Source organism: Halichoerus grypus, chromosome 1 (genome assembly GCF_964656455.1).
Source record: "Halichoerus grypus chromosome 1, mHalGry1.hap1.1, whole genome shotgun sequence".
Taxonomy (NCBI): Eukaryota; Metazoa; Chordata; class Mammalia; order Carnivora; family Phocidae; genus Halichoerus; species Halichoerus grypus.
In genome coordinates this window covers 138,028,005-138,045,823 of record NC_135712.1, presented here as the reverse complement: position 1 = coordinate 138,045,823, position 17,819 = coordinate 138,028,005, and the positions used below count along the sequence as shown (strand labels likewise).

The window sequence follows — 17,819 nt, the reverse complement described above, 5'->3', positions numbered from 1 at the left end:
ATATAGAAGTTCAGAAAAAATAGATCACCAAGGTGGCAGATTAGTAGACTTACTCATTTTTATAAAGGGGAAAAAGGATTAGGTAACTGGTTTTAGACTTAAGTCAGCATTACAGTTCTGACTTTAGTAACCTCATTATTTGCAATATTTCTCAAATGTAAGTGAAGTGTAAGGAATAATAATTCATTTTAACACTAGTCTTTTTTCACTTTGAGGTTTTAAATCTTTTTTTTTTAAAACCTGTCTAGAAACCGAAGAAAACATCTTTTGATCAGGATTCAGATGTGGACATCTTCCCATCAGACTTCACTTCTGAACCACCTTCTCTGCCACGGACCGGTAGGGCTAGGAAAGAAGTAAAATATTTTGCAGAGTCTGATGAAGAAGAAGATGTTGATTTTGCAATGTTTAATTAAGTGCCCAAAGAGCACAGAAACATTTTTCAACAGATAAATTGTGTTGTCCTTTTGTCTTTTCTGTCTCAGACTTTTGTACATCTGGCTTATTTTAATGTGATGATGTAATTGATGGTTTTTTATTATTGTGGTAGGCCTTTTAACATTTTGTTCTTACACATACAGTTTTATGCTCTTTTTTACTCATTGAAATGTCATGTACTGTCTGATTGGCTTGTAGACTTGTTATAGACTGCCGTGCATTAGCACAGATTTTAATTAATTGTCATGGTTGCAGACTACAGACCTGCTTTTTGAAATGAAATTTAAACATTAAAAATGGAACTGTGTACTTTGTGTCTTTACTATAAGTAAGATGAAAGTGTAGTATGAAAGTGTAGTAAAAGCTCCCATACACTTTTAAAATAAATATATTTTATTCTTTGCCAGGAGACTCCATGGAAAAAGGTAAACAGTATATGAACATAGAAAGCATTGTTAAACAATCTCAATGTACAAACAGAGCCAGTGAAAGTACATCATCACAGACTTGCTAATATATCAAAAAAAAAAAAAAAATCCACTAGTGCTTAACTGTGAACTAAGAAACTGACACTTGTATCTGTTAACCACTCTACCACAGCTTTCACTCTGCTTCATAGTGATCGAACAAGGTCAAAGGATGCAGATTCTCTGTCCATGCCTTGGGGAGTTCATATTAGCCCCTGGGCATCAAGGAGGCTAGAAAAAAACCCTCCATAGCAGGCACGCATCAGAAAAGACACTGGAGTTACATGGTATAGGTGGTAGACCAGTCTGCTAATTGTCCCATGAAATTTCCCTAATGGCTTGTGAATAGGTAAACAAAAAACTTATTAACACTGAGAAGTGTTTCTGCCTTGGAGGCTACCATTACTGTAAAAATGTATCTTTTTTAAAAAAAATTGTGTAGTTATGTCATTAAGTAATAAACCACTGTTAAAGTGACATTAACAATTGAACAAATGACATTTGATTAACTGAACTGGCAGTTACACTGATACAGAATTCTCTTCTGCTAGTGCAGTGAATTTGTATCTTTTTACTGGGCAACATAAAATAGAAGACGCAGTTTGAGAGCGTCAAAAAGAGCAAGGACAAGCTTCCGTACTAACTAAATTAGAATTCTCTCTAGTTTTATCTTGTCATACTGTACAACAGTCCCCTTTCCTTACCTTGATGTCCTGATTGCTCTGTGAAAGCAAGACAGTTATTTTTTTGAGCCTTTCTTAGCCGGACACATAACAGTAGTCTGTTTCACAACCTTGGTGTCTTGGTTATTCTGAGTATGCAAGGCAAAAGGAAAGCACCAAACATACAGTATAGAAAGAACAGAGCCATACTTCTGTATGTACAACGTCTTCAGAAACTTAACCGGGGTAATCATTTCGACTGGGTCTTTGCCATGCAATCTTGAGTGTTCAAAGAGGAAAATAGAAGCTTTTAACTAGTTTCTGGTTGCATGAAATGGCTGATTTTTAGAATTGAAAAAGTCTGGATTTCTAGGTAAGTTAGACAGGAGTATATATTGATACATATGAAAACTTCTTGGTCCTTCTTGAGTTTTAATATATTTTCAGTCCAAAAACTAAGCAGCAGTAAAAATGTTTTTTTTTTTTTTCCTTGCGTTTTAAATCCTGGAACTGAAGGTATTGGGGAATGTTTGAAGTAGCTGTAAAGTGTCTTATTGCACCAGTGGTGACTGACTGACACCGCTGTTTTCCACTGAGCTGGGTGAGGTGCTGGGACTGTGCTCTGCTGGGTTTCCACTTGAACTTGGGGTCAAGGGTTCATGTCCTTCAGAATTCTCCAGCATTTCCTGAATGAGAGGTGGCATTGATCCAGGAATTTCCATTTTCAAGGTAATTACACGTTCTGCACCTTTAAAGAGAAATAATAGAAATCTGGTAGAGACAGGGAGTTAGGCTGAATAACTTGGGATCAACTTTCATCTACTTTAAAAACGGTGAAAACCGTGCCACCAGTGCCTCCCAGAGGCTGTCGTGATTTTACAACATTTAAACATCTTTACTTCATCTCTAGGAAAGCAGCGCAGATGCAGGGACTTGCTTAAATTTGATGATTCCATGCCTGAGTCGGTTTCAGGAAAGGTTAGCAGGATATATTTACAAAGAGAAGTTCTTGATAAAAGACCAGAAGGAGCATATCTTAAAACGAGACAGTTGTCAAGGATACCAGTTACCCACAAATGAAGGAAGGGACTTAAGTAATAAATGTGCAGTGATTATCAAGTTGATGTAGCACCGCGCTGTCCAGCACAGTAGGCCCCAGCCACATGTGGTGATTTAAATTTAAATTCGTTAAATTAAATACCGTTAGGAAAAACAGTGCCTCAATTGCATTAGCCACTTCTTAAGTGCTCAAGAGCCACGAGTGGCTAGTGGCTACTTGTATTGGACAATGCAGATTATAGAATATTTCCATAATCACAGTAAATTCTATTAGCACTGGTCTAGCTAGATATAGAGAATGATGGTATTAAGTTAAACAGCCTCATTGTTTTTAAAATCAAAGACCTCACAATTATAATGGCCAAGCACTGGTATCTGCTCTTTGCAGACACTCTTAATCCCATACTAGGGATGAATTCAGAATGGCTAAGAAAATCTCTTAGAAGGAGCTCAAGAATGGAGACTGCTTGTCAAACAAGCTCACCATGTTTTTAAAGCACTTTCTGAAATGTAGAGTTTGTTCCTTGGCTCAGCCAGGTCTTCAGGGACAGAGCACGCTAATGGGGAAGGAGAATGACAACAGCACACTTGGTACTAGGGATAGCTGCTGAGTTCTCTCTCTGCACGGAAAAACCCTACTCTAGCACTCAACTGTCATACGGCTCCAGGCACTTCTGTAATTGCTCGAGTTGCCACACAAACTGAAAACCACTAGGCAAGGAATATTCATACCTCTCAGGAAGGCAAGAATTCCTTTGCCAAGACGTGTGCAGAAGTAAATCTGCCCATACACAAGAAAGCGATGGCAACATTGATTTGAGAGAGAAACTTCACCAGTAACAGTTGCCCTAAGTACTATTCATTTTCCTGAGGTCTGGATGGTCAGGAAAAACTGCAGTCAGGTTTATATCAACCAGAACATGTGTGGACAGGAATGAAATGTATAAAACTAGAAAATCAAAAAGCCTGTCAATATATAGAACATTCTCTTGAAAATAGTTTTTCTAGGGGCGCCTGGGTGGCTCAGTCGGTTGAGCGTCTGACTCAGTTTCGGCTCAGGTCATGATCTCAGGCTCTTCGGATCCAGCCCCTTGCAGGACTCTGTGATCAGCAGGGAGTCTGCTTGGGATTCGCTCTCTTCCTCCCCTTCTGCCCCTTCCCCTGCACGCGTGCGCTCTAATAAATAAATCTTTAAAAAAAAAAAAGGTTTTTCTGTTCACTTAGTCACCTGAATTATAAACTCATAATCTATTAAGATCATTGAGTAGGGTAAGATATGAGGTTGTTTTTTTTTTAAGGGTGGATACTATTCCTTTTGATTTCCATGAGAAATAAATTCCAGAACAACAACAAAAAAGCAGCTATTATCAAACACGCTGAATGAAAACATCAAGTTTAAAAAAAGTCAGGACTACTTCATGAATACAACGTAGACTGTAAAGACATACCTTTAGCACTGATACTGCGGAGATCTGTGATTTTCATTAAGATCTTTGGAAACATGTGAGGCTTGCTGGGTCGTCTCTTTCGGATATAAATTTTTAGTGCTTCCAGCAGTGGTTCTTGTAGCTTATCTACTTTTGTTGGTTCCTCAAGGTCCTGGCGGTCTAGATGGCAGGAATAAAGGATTAATTAGGATCAGGACACAAAGAGTTATGCACTTGCCAGGCGAGAGGGCTGCTGCCCATTTTCCTTTCTTGTGTCCTTGGCCCTAGTATGTTATGACTTCATTAATTCCATGATTCAGTCACATATACAGGTTTGAAGAGTCATGCAACTGCTCTAAGCCGTGATACTTGAAAATGGCCCTCTTGCTGGTCAAAAGCTCATGTTGATGCCTGGCAGCTTTTGTCTTAGGGAGACAATTACCTCTTGTGACCAGGAGGTGTCACTACTGAACTGAATTCAAACAAACCTTGAGCGGCTGGGATGGTTTTAAGGTAAATAGGCCCCCGTAATTAAAGCCATTACTTTTTAACCACTTACGATTCAACCTCCTGTGAGCCAGGAGGGGTCAGTACAAAGAAGCAAGCCGTATTTTATCCCAGTCCTTCAAGGGTTAGGGGTGGCGTGGGGGCGAGACAACCCAGTGACTTGTAGTCCCAGCCACTAAATTCACAAACAGCACAGGGAAGTCCCTTGCATTATCATTAAAACGTCCTTAGGCAATTTATTTTACAGTAGTCTGATCCTGCCTTGGAAAAAAACCCGTAGCAATTGGAGAAATAGCATTTTGGTGTTTCAGAGCAATTTACAACAATATGGAAAAATGCAACCATCTCCAAGCATGCATGCCTGGCTGTTTATTCACACGGCTTTCTCCATGCAAAACTACTCCAAAATGGAGATAGGAATTTCCCATAAATTACAAGTTGTTCTTCATGGCGTCTCATGAGGGTTTTCTAGGTAGTTGGTACCTCCACAGATTAAGCAGATGGCACTGAGAAGGCCTGTTTCTGTGTCATCCATTTCCAAAGGCAGGAGCTGGTTGGCAAAGGTGAACACAAGGTCAGTCAGAGGACCAAATCCAGCATTGTGCATCTGAGTCCGATTTAGGGTAAGGCCATCTGAAAAAGTCATGGTGTCTTGTTCTGGGGTATACCTGGTGCAAATTCTAAGAATCTGGAAGGAAAAAAACCAAAAACAAAAACATATTCGATGGGTCATCAGAGCCAGCCTGCCCGTACAGCACCAAGCAGATCTAGGAGGGAAAGAAGACGCAGATTTCCAAGGAGCTCTTGCATCACGCGAGGCACACTGCCCGCTTCTGCACGTGGAATGTCTTCTGCGCCTCTTTCACTGAAAGAGTATAGAAGCCAAAACATGGGCTAACATTATTTAGGGAATAATAAGTAGGACACAAGAAATTCTGAGAAATATTTGTGCTAAAAGTAATTAATTTGACTCAAATAAACATTTACTGAGTACCTACTTATGTCCCAGGCACTGTGCCAGGTGCTGGGGATAAAAAGAAAAAGATTTTTTTTTAAGAGCTTACAGTCTACAAAAAGAAAAAAAAAAGGCACTATCTACCATTTCCTAAATGCCTAGCATATGTCAAGTGTTACACGTGCCCTACGTTCAAGCTTTCAAACCCTTCAGGAAGGTGAACGGTGCTCCTATTTTACAGACGAGGCACTGAAGCTCAGCAAGGTTGAGCCATATGCCCCATGTCACACAGTTAACACGTGGCTGGGTTTGATGCCAACCCAGGTTAGGCTCCCTCTTGCACGATGCCTCCGATCACACAGTTCCCAGCCAACTCGAATACAAGGAGCAGCAGTGCGACCGCAGGGTGCTTGGGCACCGCGAGGAGGAGAGCTCTGACAGCCAGAAGGCGATCAGGAGCAGATTCACAGACAAGAGGCAGCATTTCAACTAAGCCCAGAAATACGGTTGGGATTTCTGTAGGTAAGAAGCCTGGGCCACGACGCCACAGTCTCCCAATGGCATGCCCTTGATATCAAACTCTGCCGGTCACCCTGGCCACACCTGCTATCAGGAAGTTGCAGCTTTGGGTCTCACTCATCGTGGCCAACTCCAAAACGCCCTCTGTTGATACCAAGTCAGTGTGCCTGGTGTTCCCACTGCCCTCTCAGCCCTCACTGCCGGCAAGGGGCTCCATGTATTCAGAGCACTCACCCCCCCAGAAGCATATTTCCGTCCCGACCACCGTGAGGGGCCTTTCTGCCGGCCAGGTGTCTACCTCTGACTTTTCCTTCTAAAAAAAGCCTTGGAGGCGCATGAAGCAGAGAGAGAAATGTATTCCACCTGGACAGGAGTGAATAACCCGGTAGGCTGAGGGAGCTGTTTTTTCCAGATGCCCGTGCTCAGTTTGGGTGTGGTCACCATGAATGTGCACCTCAGGGTCAACATAGAGGAGGACAGATGCGATCAGAAGGGTCTGCGATCTTCCCGTGACACAGCCATGTGCGGAGGGGGTGGCCCTCTGACAAAGCCCCAGGACTCCCAGCTAGGAGGGACATCCCTGCAGAAGAGCCCCCTCCCCACTCTCCATATTCCCACCAGGACTCCTACTGCAAGAACCAGGTCACATCTTTTCGTGCCGGGGGTTCGGGGTAAGGACATTGCCCCTGCAGAAGACCATCCCATCGGACTGGCTGAGTGACCACATGAGCTGAGGGGCCGGGCACCGGAGCGCACTGGAAAGCTCGCCTGTTCTTGGGTCCTTGCTCTGGTGTTCTCTGAACCTCCAAGCCAGGGCACCAGGAGCCAGCCCTCCTCCTACATGCTGGACTCTGGTGTGGACTTGGACGAGAGCATTAGGATGCCCTGTAAAGTGAGACCATGGGACACCTGCTGATAAAAAAAAAAAAAGCCCAACTCCAATGTCTTCTTGGTTAGAAGAACATCTCCTGAGAGGAGAAGGGGGAATGATGAGCACTCCCACCTCTAATGTGTAAGAGCTACTGTTTTATTCATCAGGTACTGTGCTAAGGATTTAACATATTACTTAATTCTCCTATCAACTCATGAGTTAGGTACTACCTTTACCCCATTTTACAGATAGGGAAACAAATGCAAAGAGCTTGTCCTAGGTCATAATGCTAGGTGGCATGATCTGCTTCAGGCGATCTGTCCCTAGCACTTAAGCACCCCACTATGCTGTGCTCTTAACCTCTGCTTCACAGCTGCCCCCTTCCTCTTCCCGCCACCCTCCACACCCCGCTGCCTAAGGTGAAAGGACATCTTAGCCTCATTTGTCTCCTTGGCTCAGTGCCTTTGTGCAGTGCACAAACTGAACACTTCTGCACAGTGACCTACTGGTATATAGGCGTGCACGGCCTGTGGCTTGGAAATGGAAAATTTGGCAAACTTCACTTCAGATGAGGGGGCATGATCTAAATCAGGACACATCCTCAAACTTAATATTCCTAGTATGTGATCAAGTGGCACAGTGAACTGGAAAGCAACCGAATGTGAGTAGTTACGGAAACATTACAAAGATGCCTCTTCATTGGATGGGTGGCCGTTTTGGTCTCTCAGATATTTGCCCAGGGACCTGTCTGAGCCCGTCCCGCCATTTCCTCTGGGTCCCTGATCAGCTGGCCTGTTGCACTTCATCTTGGTAGCTGAGGGGCTACGAAGCCATTCCCGATGTCCGAGCAGCAAAGGAACCAAGAGGTCCCTGCTTATAAACCTTAGTTCCCCTGAAAGCCCTGGGAGGTAAAGTACAGCGCCCAAGATCACCCAAGCAATGGTGCCAGGACAGACCGCAGGACTCCTAGCCCCCAGCCCATGTCCCCCCTCAACCACCTGGAGGATCATGAGGAAATATGCCTGTGTAGGGAGGTGTCATGTGACGGCAGAGTCAGATGCTCAGTATTTATGGGCTCAAAATCTCCAGACGCATTTCCAGTTTGGAATCAAATAGGTACTAAATAAGTCATTGCAGCTGTAGCATGCTGCCAAGAAGTGAGTGCACTAGATCTGTCCCTGCGAGAAGGAAAGAAACCAGGATTTGCTGGAAAGGAATGGAAGACCAAGATTTAGGCATTCGCAAGCTGTCAACAGCTCACTTGGAAATCCAAGTCCACACCGGAGCGCACAAATGTCTCTTTTGAATGATTCTAGTCTGAAAGGTGCCCCTCCTCAAAAGTTGGAAAATATTTGGATTTTAATGAAGCATTTAAACTATGTTCTGTTGCCTCTCTCCCTAGAAAGTTCAAAACCCAAACCAAGTATTAATGGGCTGCCCAGAGGGGAAGGCACATGGCCTGAGATGGGAGAATGGTCAATGTCTTCTTTGATCAGGGAAGCCTGTGCTCCCTCCCTGCCCAGGCTGGGCCCAGTGGGCAGCAGACAGCGTCCGCAAGGATGCGGCCAGGCCCGCCTCTGGAGAGGGGCCAGGGAGTTTCAGCTCGTTCAGGTCAAACACCAGTGGCAACTACCAAGTGCTTCACCAGTCTTAAAACGCCCTTTGTTTGAAACGGGGGTATTACATCTGGACAGGGGAGCACGCAGGCCCCGCGAGCTGGGTAAAAATAGCCCAGGCGAGGCTGGCTCACGCAAGGAGGGCCCTGCTGGATGGCAGTGGGATTGCTGATCGGCAAACCTGACGCTCCTCAGAGGGAGAAGGACCCTCAGCCTTCCTGCCTTCAGCAAGGACAACTGAGTAGCGCTCCACTGCCTGGGGGGCGCCCCCTGGGAAGATCTGAGCATGTGGGAGCCCAGGGACAGAAACTGAGACCTGCCCCCTTCTCTCCATGTCCCTGTGACCCCCCTAATCCAAGCCGCCATCACCTCTTCTCTGCTGAGTCTGGCCCCTCACTCCTGCTCCTGCAGCCAGACCACACTGTTCAAAATCTCCAGCAGAGGGGACCTTGCCCTTGCTAAAATGCCTCCAGTGGCTTCCAGCTGTTCTCGATCCGTAACATTCACACTTCTTCTTCCATGGCCTCTACCTGTCTCATCACGGCTCCTCCTTTCCCCTTGCTCCTTAACTTCTGGCCATGTTGGTCTTTCTGAATCTCTAGCAACTCAATGTCATAGCAGAGCGTTTGCACCTGCTGTTCCCTCTGCTTTTGATGCTTTTCCCTTGATCTTCATGATTCTTCCTCCTCAGAGCTCAGTTCAAATGTCACCTCCTCAGAAAGCACAGTGAGCACACTTCCTAAAACCCATTACTTTCTATCCTATCACCCGATTTTTTAAAAATATGAAATAAAATTATTTTAAAATTGAGGTATAGCACATGCAGTGGTTTTAAAATAGGCCCACAAATTCTTTGCTTCTACTCCATTTAAGGAGTAAAGCTTTATTCCCCTCCCCTTGAGTGTGGGCAGGACCCAGTGACTTGATCCTAACACAGAATCCAGGGGAAGCAACGGGTGTGACTCCGGAGAGTAAGTCGTAAGAGGTGAGGCACCGTGGACTCCTCCTTCTCAACTCTCTTAAATCTCATTTTGGGGGAAGCTGGTTGACACAACATGGAAAGGTCCATGTGGCAAGGAGCTGAGCCCTCCTCCCAACAACCAGCACTAGCTTGCCAGGCACCTGTGAGGAGCCCCCTGGAAGCAGCTCTTCCAGCCCGATAAGCCTTCGGAGGATGAAGCCCCGGCCAGTGTCTTGCCTGCAAGCTTTTGAGCGACCCCGATCCAGAAGCACCCAGCTCCGTCAGTTCCTAACCCGCGGGGCCCTGTGAGATAGTAACGCTCATTGCTTAACACTGCTGAGTTTCATGGCAACTTGATACATGGCAGTAGGTAACGAGCCCAACGTACTGGCCTTGAGCTGTGCCCACGGCTCAAGTGTACAGCTGACTCCATTTCCCCCCAGGTCTACACCTGTGTAACCACCCCCCAGATCAAGACACAAATAGTTGCAGCTCGCCCAGGCTCCCCTGGCCCCTCCTGATCCAATCCATCCCCTCCCCCAGATAACCATTATTTCGACCTCGATTCTTGCAGACTAGTTCTGCCTGTTCTTGAACCTGAGGTAAACGGAATCACACAGCACATTCTCTCCTGCGTCCGGCGTTCCTGTACCCCGCGTCATAGCGGAGATTCCCGCGGGAGTGCATGAAGCCACGGTTCTTTTTCACTGCCGGGTAGTATTCCAGGCCGCGCCACGGCGCCGTCCCTCTGAGCCTGCCGACCACTGCCCCCCGCCCCCCCGACGATGAGCCGGAGCCTGCTCTTCCTCTGACGTGCTCCCCGCTCTATCTCTAGCATCTGGGGCAGCGGAGTCCACACAGCAGGTGGCTAATGAAGATGTGTTCAATCATTAACGAAGCGGATTCCCTCATCGGAATCTCTCCCACCTCGTAACCCCCCGAGGGGGCCGCCGGGGATTTCTGAGTTCCGAGGCAAAGGAGCAAAGCTCAAATTGCTCACGCATCTCAGTCTGTGCACTAATTGTATCTGGCAAGTCGTGGGCAGATCCTGATCCGATCTGACGATCCTCCGGCGCTCGTGGGAATGGGCAAGTGGTGAGGGTAACAGCAGTGACACCCACGGAGCCCTGCGAGGCTGCGGCCGCCCGCCTTCCCTGAGGAGGCAGCGCCCGCACCGGGAGCGCGCCCCCCCTGCTGCCGGCCACACCGGCTCTCTAGGAGCCGTGGTTCTCACGTGTTAAGAGAAGTGGGTGCAATTAAGTGTAATAACGTATTTTTATTTAACCTAATATATTCAAAATATTTTTGTTTCAACACGTGATCAACATAAAAAAATTATGAAGGAGATGTTGGGCATGTTAAGCGTTTGAAATTGTTTATTTTACGGGGACAGCATGTCAGACCAACCACATTCTAGGCCCTCAGCAGCCACGGGTGGCTTGTGGCTATCGTACCAGACAGCACGGCTCCAGCACGTGTGTGTGTGTGCGTGTGTGTGCGTGCGTGCGTGTGTACACACATGTCCTCGGTACTAAAGCACTCATGGGGACAATCTGGGCTTACTCATCATGGATACTGGTGACGATCGCTAATCTGAAAGAGCACTATGTGCCAGGTACTGTGCTAAGTGTTACACCTGCATTAACCTAATTAATCATCCCGACAGCCTTATGAGTGAGGAGCTACTCTTCTACCCATCTCACTGAGCAGGTAACTGAGGCTCAGGGAGGTCGCATACCCTCCCCAGTTCACACAGCTTCCACATGGCAGAGCTGGGATTTGAACCCAGGGAGTCTGGCTCTAGAGCCCGCGTCCCCTTAACCCCCACACGGACTGCCTCCTGGTGACTTCCGGTGACAACCAGGGCAACCGCTCCGCACCCAGGGGTGAGGAGGCTGGGTTTCAGAAACACGGGACCCCTCACGACTGCAGCCTGAACTGAGGCTGTGGGCTCCGAGGCAGAGCCCGCTCCTCTTCAGGCTGGGTCCGGTCTCTGCTGAGCCTCCGGCAGGGGCAGGATGGGCTCACAGGGGGTTGGCCCCCCACGGCTGCAGAGCCACGCGGTCCCCAGAACCCCAGGAGCCACGAATCATGCTGTGAAGCCACCCGGGGCAGTCACGTCTGCGTCACCAGAGCAAGGTTTCCGCAGGACAGTGGGGGCGGCAGGTGCCAGAACCCAGGAGGGCCCCGAGTGGCCTGCAGGGAAGGCCCCCCGCTACCTCCCGCTGGAACCCGCCCAGATGCAGCACTCCCAGGGTGGCCCATATTCTGGAATTCCAATTTTAGTCGCTCATTCGTTTGCTCATCCGTTCATTCCCAAATAGTCCCTGAAGGCCTCCGGTGCGCCTGGCCCCTGCCCCAGCGACCACCCCCAGCCCCCGGCCCACGCCGAGCTGCCAGTCGGGCGCAGAAGACATGGTGACACAGTTCTGTGACCATGTGTGTGTTCGGCGCAGCGAGAGAGACGGGGGCAGGGGGAGCAGCTAGGAACTGGGTGGCCGGTCAGGAAAGGCTGTTCTGAGGGGGTGGCATTTCAGCTGAGAGGAGGAGTTGGCCAGGAAGAAAGCGGGGGGAGGGCATCTAGATAAAAGGAACCCCTGCGGGAGCCCTCTGGGCCTCTGGCTTCCACTTGGGCTGTGGCTGCCTCGTCTGCAAGATGGAGTGAACAAAATCCCCAGAGGGTGCAGGGAGGCCTCAAAAAATGCGAGGTGACTAAAGCCTACTATGTGCCAGACTCTGTCCACACCCCCTGTGGACTAGTCATTTCATTCTCTCCAGACCCTAAAAAGGAAGCTTCTATGATCACCTTCGTTTTCAGTAGGGGGAAACTGAGGCTCAGAGAGGGGGAGGAGTTTTCCCAACTAGCACAGCTAGTAAGCAGCAGCACCGGGTTCGGAGCCCAGGGAAGCTGGCTTCAGAGCCCACACGTGTGACTTCCGTCAAGCCCTGGGCGAGCCAGGGGGAGCTGGATGGGTGCGGGGCCGCGCTGGTGCCTGGGAGACAGGCCTGTGGTAGTGGGAGCAGCCCAGGGTGGGCGACAGGGCCAGACTGCAGAGTCTGGAAGGTCAAGGCCTCGCCTCTCCTCCCTGCCATCAAATGCCCCCACACAGGAAGTGCCCAATGACTGTGTGTGTGACTTCTTCCCTCAACCAATATTTATGCACGCTGCATGAGACAAATGAACGGTGAAAAGAAAAGCCTGACCATGGCACACACCTTCAGTCAAGCCCAGTGAGTCCTCCTGACACCGAGGATGGAAAATCTACCTGTGATCTTGCGCCCACGTCCTCTCAGGCCCAGGCCCTCCTGCTCACCTCTGGGCACATTCACCTCCTCACTATTCCTCAGCCTGCCAGAGCCTCCCTGCCCCAGGGCCTTTGAACTACACTCTCCAGGTTGCCCTCCCTTGTACACCTCCCTGACGACTGTCTTTTACTGTTCCAGCTATACTTTTCATTCAGGTCTCTTCAAAGGCCACCTGCTTCCCTAAACATGTGACAGAAACCAAGCCATGCCCACCTCAGTCATGCTCCTGGACTGGATCCTGCCCCTATTTTTCTTTGTGGCCCGTAAGACCCTGCCTATTCATCTGCTTATTACCCATCTATCCCCAGTGGAAGGGCAGCTCCATGAGGGTAGGCATTTTTGTCTGGCTTATTCACTGCTGTGTCTTCCCAGAGCCTAGAATAGCTCCTGGCACACCGTGGGTCCTCAGTGAGTATTTGTAAAAGGGAGAGTGGAGAGGGAAGGGGGTCAGCAGGGAGGAGCAGGGGAGAGCAAACAGAAGGTCAGACAGCCCCAAGGGTTGTTTTTTATGATTTTTAAGTTGAGAGAGACTTGATCCTAGTTACCTGTAGAGAAGAGACAGCTGAGGGGGAGGAGGAGAAGAAACAGGATAGGGAAGATAAAGGGGAGTAAGCAAGGAGGAGACCGTGAGCCCAGGTGAGGGGACCACTCTCGGGGGCTCCCTTTCTTGTCCTGACCACAAACCTAGGGTGCCACAGCTCTGGGGTGAGGGACGGAATGTAAACTTCTATGCACAATGGTTTTGAAGATTTGGCCCATCTTGAGAGAGACCTTTCGGCTACTTGACCCCTGTGGGAAATCGTGAAGCTCACAGCCGGGTCCCGGCTCTGAGGGAAGCCTGACTGGGGACTCCACACCAAGGGGTCCTCACCAGACAGATGCCGGGACCGGAAATCCTTCTGGAGGGTGGTGTGGAGGGAGCACAGGCAAAGGGCATGCTCTCTCCTCGGACCGTAACTTGCCACCACAGTGCCAGCCCCAGCAGGCAGCTGTGCGCGCGGGAACAAACGCCTGTCTCAGGGCACATGCAACACGACACGTTGGTGGCTGTGAATGCAAGGTGCTGGGCCAGAGCTGCCGACCCTTGGGACAACTTTAACTGTCCTTTCTAGGGGCTGACAACAACTTCAGCCTGTGTCTGTCTGTCCTTTGGGTCTGTCTGTCTCACTCTATCCATACATCAATGGCTTTGATAAGAAGATTCTTCTAAATGGCTCAGCCAGTTGATATTCTCATCCAAAAGATGCTCTTTGAAGCTGTGCATTTTTCAGGCTCTTGTGATTAATTGCCTTTGCTACAAATTCTTGGAAATGAGCTCTTATCTGGGGCCAAATAAGTACTCCTTCTGCTACATTTCATATGACTGGAGGTCTCTGCCCTTCCCCGAGTAGAGTTTTTTCCTCCTGTGCCTACTGCACCCCAGCCCCAGCCCCTCAAGCCTATGAAGCCAGAACACAGTGGTTGGTAGAGTTTCCTGACTCCTGTCTCAGGGTCCGGAATTGTCCGAGGGTGCTTATGACAGCTGTGTCCCTGATCTCAACACCACTGCCTGAGCATCTACTACATGTTCCATGCTTATACCCATGACTGTATTTAAGCCCATTTAAAGAATTACTTTAGTTAATGCCTTACTGATTTATATTCCTGTTGGATAGATAGGTAAACTGAGACTGGGAGAGGTTAAATAACTTGACCAAAGTCACAGAAATTGGTTCCTGTTCTACCCCATTCCACCAAGGGGCTAAGGGCTGCTTCTTAGATCCATGGGCAAACCAGAGGAGCGCTTGGGTTGCACTGTAAGTGTGGGATGTGGAAAGAGAGCTGAAGGTGGCAAGGAGATTTTAAGGGGAGATCTAAACACCCTAACCCTGAAAGCATGGGGTGTTGTAGAAACAAGATGCTTCCTTGGAGGATCTCAAAGCCTCCTTCTCATTTTGTCTTTCCCAAAGGGCTGGAGTTGAAGGAATCCCACACTGTCACCACTTGACAGCCAGACAAGAGGAGGACTAAGAAACAAGCAAAGAACCAAAGTCAGGTCCCAAACATCAGGAAGGCTCCAGGCCCTGCTGGGTGGCTGCGTGATGCAAGGAGTCAGAATTCCACCACACGGCCTGGTGCAGACACCAACCTCCTGGGGCCACCTCATAGCTCCCTCAGCCACTCTAGGCCTCCGGGGCACCATTCACCATGTGCTGATAACTCCAGTCTCTACTCATATCTTGGGGGTGTCTTGAGGCTTAGGTGAAATTCACCTGAGTGCTACACTTTAAGCACTTGTGAGAAAGGATAAGGAAGCCCAGGCTTTGTTGTGAATTATTCCAGTAGCTCATTATTAACATTGTTATTGATTTGCTCAGGGGGCCTCTATTAATATCTGATGGCCTGGCTGGTTCTCTGCCCAGGGCCCACCTAACACCATCCCCTGTTTATGCTTCTAATCCTCTCATGGCTTCTGGAATAGAAAGATGTGGGTCTTGGGGTTTGGTTCCAGCATTCACCTGACCCAGGTGACTCACCAGTCTCTAGCTCCTCATCTGTAAAATGGGCTGAATCTCCATCCCCAGCCAGCTCACTGAGCTGTGTGAGGCTCAAATGAGCTGATGTTTGTAGATGCTATAGGGTGTGGGTAGGTGACAGGTGAATGCTGCTTTGAGGTTTCATTTTTCTCAATGTCCCTGGGTTCATCCCAGACCCTCTGATTTTATGAGATGAAAAAATACCATATATATGCTCAGGATCCCTGGCACTTGTAGGTTACTGAGTAACTCATTGCCACTCCTCCTAAGATCCAACCAGTGAGCAGAAAGACACATAAACATTCAAGCTCCCTGCACAACTGCCTCATATGGGGTCCTCTCCTCCTGAGCACACCTGTGTGTTTAATTACAGTGGGTAACTATATTTGCTTTGCAGAATTGTTTATACCCAAAGCTATGAAAGATGTAATAAAAAGAAAAATCTACACTTTTAAAGCACCACAAAAGCCAATTTTACCTTATTTTCTGATGCATTGCTGGGGGCCAGCTTCCCCTCCCACTTCCTCCAGAGGCCCATCAGCATACACCACCCCCCCACCCCAAGGCCGGGTACATCCCTGTCACCTCTAATGGGAGCTGCTTCCCCACCCAAGGAAACCAACCCAGACAGAATTAATCACACCATCCCTGAAGTACCCACCAGGGAGAGGGAGGGAAGGCATCCGGCCAGTAGACCCACAGAGGACAAGGTGTGACAGCGTCCTTACCCTCTCTAGGGCCCTAGAAGCCACAGCGTGAGAACAGAAGAGGGGAAAGAGGCAGCAGGGATCCATTACGTTTGCACAGATGGAGACACTGAAGTCTATGAAAGGAAGTGATTTTCCTGAGGCCACTGATAGAGCTGGTGTGAGGTCAGAGGGCAGAACCAGGGCACCATGAGCCACCTCCAGTGGGTTTAGCCTAGAGAAGCCTGACGGCCTTTCAAAGATTTACAGGTCTGGCCCACAGAAGGGGTTTTTGCGAGCAAGCAAGCCTGTGACCGAGACAGGCTAGGTCCTTCCCCAAGGTCATGCAGTGGGGGTTCCCACACCACGTCGAGAAGAGAGGAGGTTCTGCCCAACCCAGGGGGTCTCTGAGCCTCTGGTGGTGGAACCGAGATTCAGGCAGGGAGGATGGGGCTCAGTGTGCAATGGAAGTGGCAGGAGGAGAGGCTGGGGAGACCAAAGCCTCTGGAGGTCTTCAAAGCATCTCCATCCGCCCCCCCCCCCCATCCCCAACTAAGAGTTCAGAAGGGCACATACCAGAATGTCCAGGCAGGCAGCCTTCAGCAGGGTGATTTGGTCTGCAATGGTCAAGCCGGTGAAGCCTGGCAGACGTTTAGCAAATTCCACAATCTTAATAATGCACTTGGTGGCCAGTTCACTGAATTTGTCCCAGAGGCCCAGGTCCAGTCGGACTCGGTGGTCAGCACTGGAATTCTAAGAGGGAGAGAAAACACTGTCAGGGGTAGTTTCTGAAAAGCTTGACAGAAGATGAGGAACTCAGTGCATTTTCTATGAAAATGACCAGGGAGCTTCCTATTGGGGTGGCTGGGTGTTTAGCTTGGATTCTTTTAAAAATGCACAATATCATATCCCTGAACCATGGATCGTCAAGTAGCAGATAAAGGGGGTTTCTCTTTATGTGATTATTCCAGCTAATACGTGAAGAAATGATGGCATAAGGAGTCACCATATTAGAGCCCTGATGAATTACTGGCTCTAGGCACTGACCATCAGTGGTTGCTAAAATCTTAAGAAGAGGCAATGTTATGGAATCACACCCCCGCACCTATGAAATGGTCAAAGCAGAATGAGAGTGGGCTTCTAGATCGAACTGCAGGAAATCCAAGAGACAGAGGAACGTGGTAAGCTACACCACGGGGGATGCAAGTGTCACCATCCAGAAGGCTAGAGCCTCCATCAAACCAATGAATTGGTCTCTTCAACAAATACATTGCAAGGGCATAACAAGAAATGGAAAGAGAAACCTATAGACTAAAAGCAACTCAACCTAGATGCTTATTAACCTGTAAATGGATAAATCCGTGGCACCCTGTGCAACGAAATGCTGGCCAAGAGTAACAGCAAAGGGATCACAGACACAGCCCGCAGCACGGATGAGCCTCAGAAGCATCATGCCAAGCGAAAGGTGGCAGACATGAAAGCCTACACACAGAACGACCCAATTCATAGGACATTCTGAAGATAGCAAAACTATAGGGAGAGAGAGCAGATCAGTAGGGACAGAGGCACAGGAGGGGACTAAAAAAAAATAGGGGACTTACAGTTACAAGGTGTAGACCTTATCTGAATTCTGATTCAAATAAACTAAAGAAACTGACACACGTGAGAGAAGTGGGAATGTGAGATATTAAGGTGTTTGAGATGTGAATTTTCTGTAATGAAAACATTGCTGTTCTCAGTGTTGGCGGAAGTTCCTATCATTCATTGAGAACATCAACATATTTACAGGCCAGATAACACATTTGTAATTTACTTCCAAAGAATATATG

At 48.4% G+C, this 17,819-nt stretch overlaps 2 protein-coding genes across 7 annotated transcripts in view; one reads left to right on the top strand and one right to left on the bottom strand.

Moving 5' to 3' along the window:
• The window catches only part of TOP2B (DNA topoisomerase II beta), a 59,293-nt gene extending 58,548 nt beyond the window's left edge, over nucleotides 1–745 (top strand). For both annotated transcript variants that reach the window (XM_078072431.1, XM_078072424.1), the window contains exon 36: nucleotides 249–745. In XM_078072431.1, coding sequence (XP_077928557.1) covers nucleotides 249–416 — 168 coding nt within the window. In that variant the 3' untranslated portion in view covers nucleotides 417–745. The remainder of the gene's footprint in view (nucleotides 1–248) is intronic.
• A 1,272-nt stretch (nucleotides 746–2,017) lies between these two features.
• Nucleotides 2,018–17,819, bottom strand: part of RARB (retinoic acid receptor beta) — a 712,218-nt gene continuing 696,416 nt past the window's right edge. For all 5 annotated transcript variants that reach the window (XM_036072138.2, XM_078072445.1, XM_078072441.1 and 2 more), the window contains 4 exons: nucleotides 16,567–16,743; nucleotides 5,044–5,248; nucleotides 4,075–4,233; nucleotides 2,018–2,315 (listed from right to left, as the gene is read on the bottom strand). In XM_036072138.2, coding sequence (XP_035928031.1) covers nucleotides 2,119–2,315; nucleotides 4,075–4,233; nucleotides 5,044–5,248; nucleotides 16,567–16,743 — 738 coding nt within the window. In that variant the 3' untranslated portion in view covers nucleotides 2,018–2,118. The remainder of the gene's footprint in view (nucleotides 2,316–4,074; nucleotides 4,234–5,043; nucleotides 5,249–16,566; nucleotides 16,744–17,819) is intronic.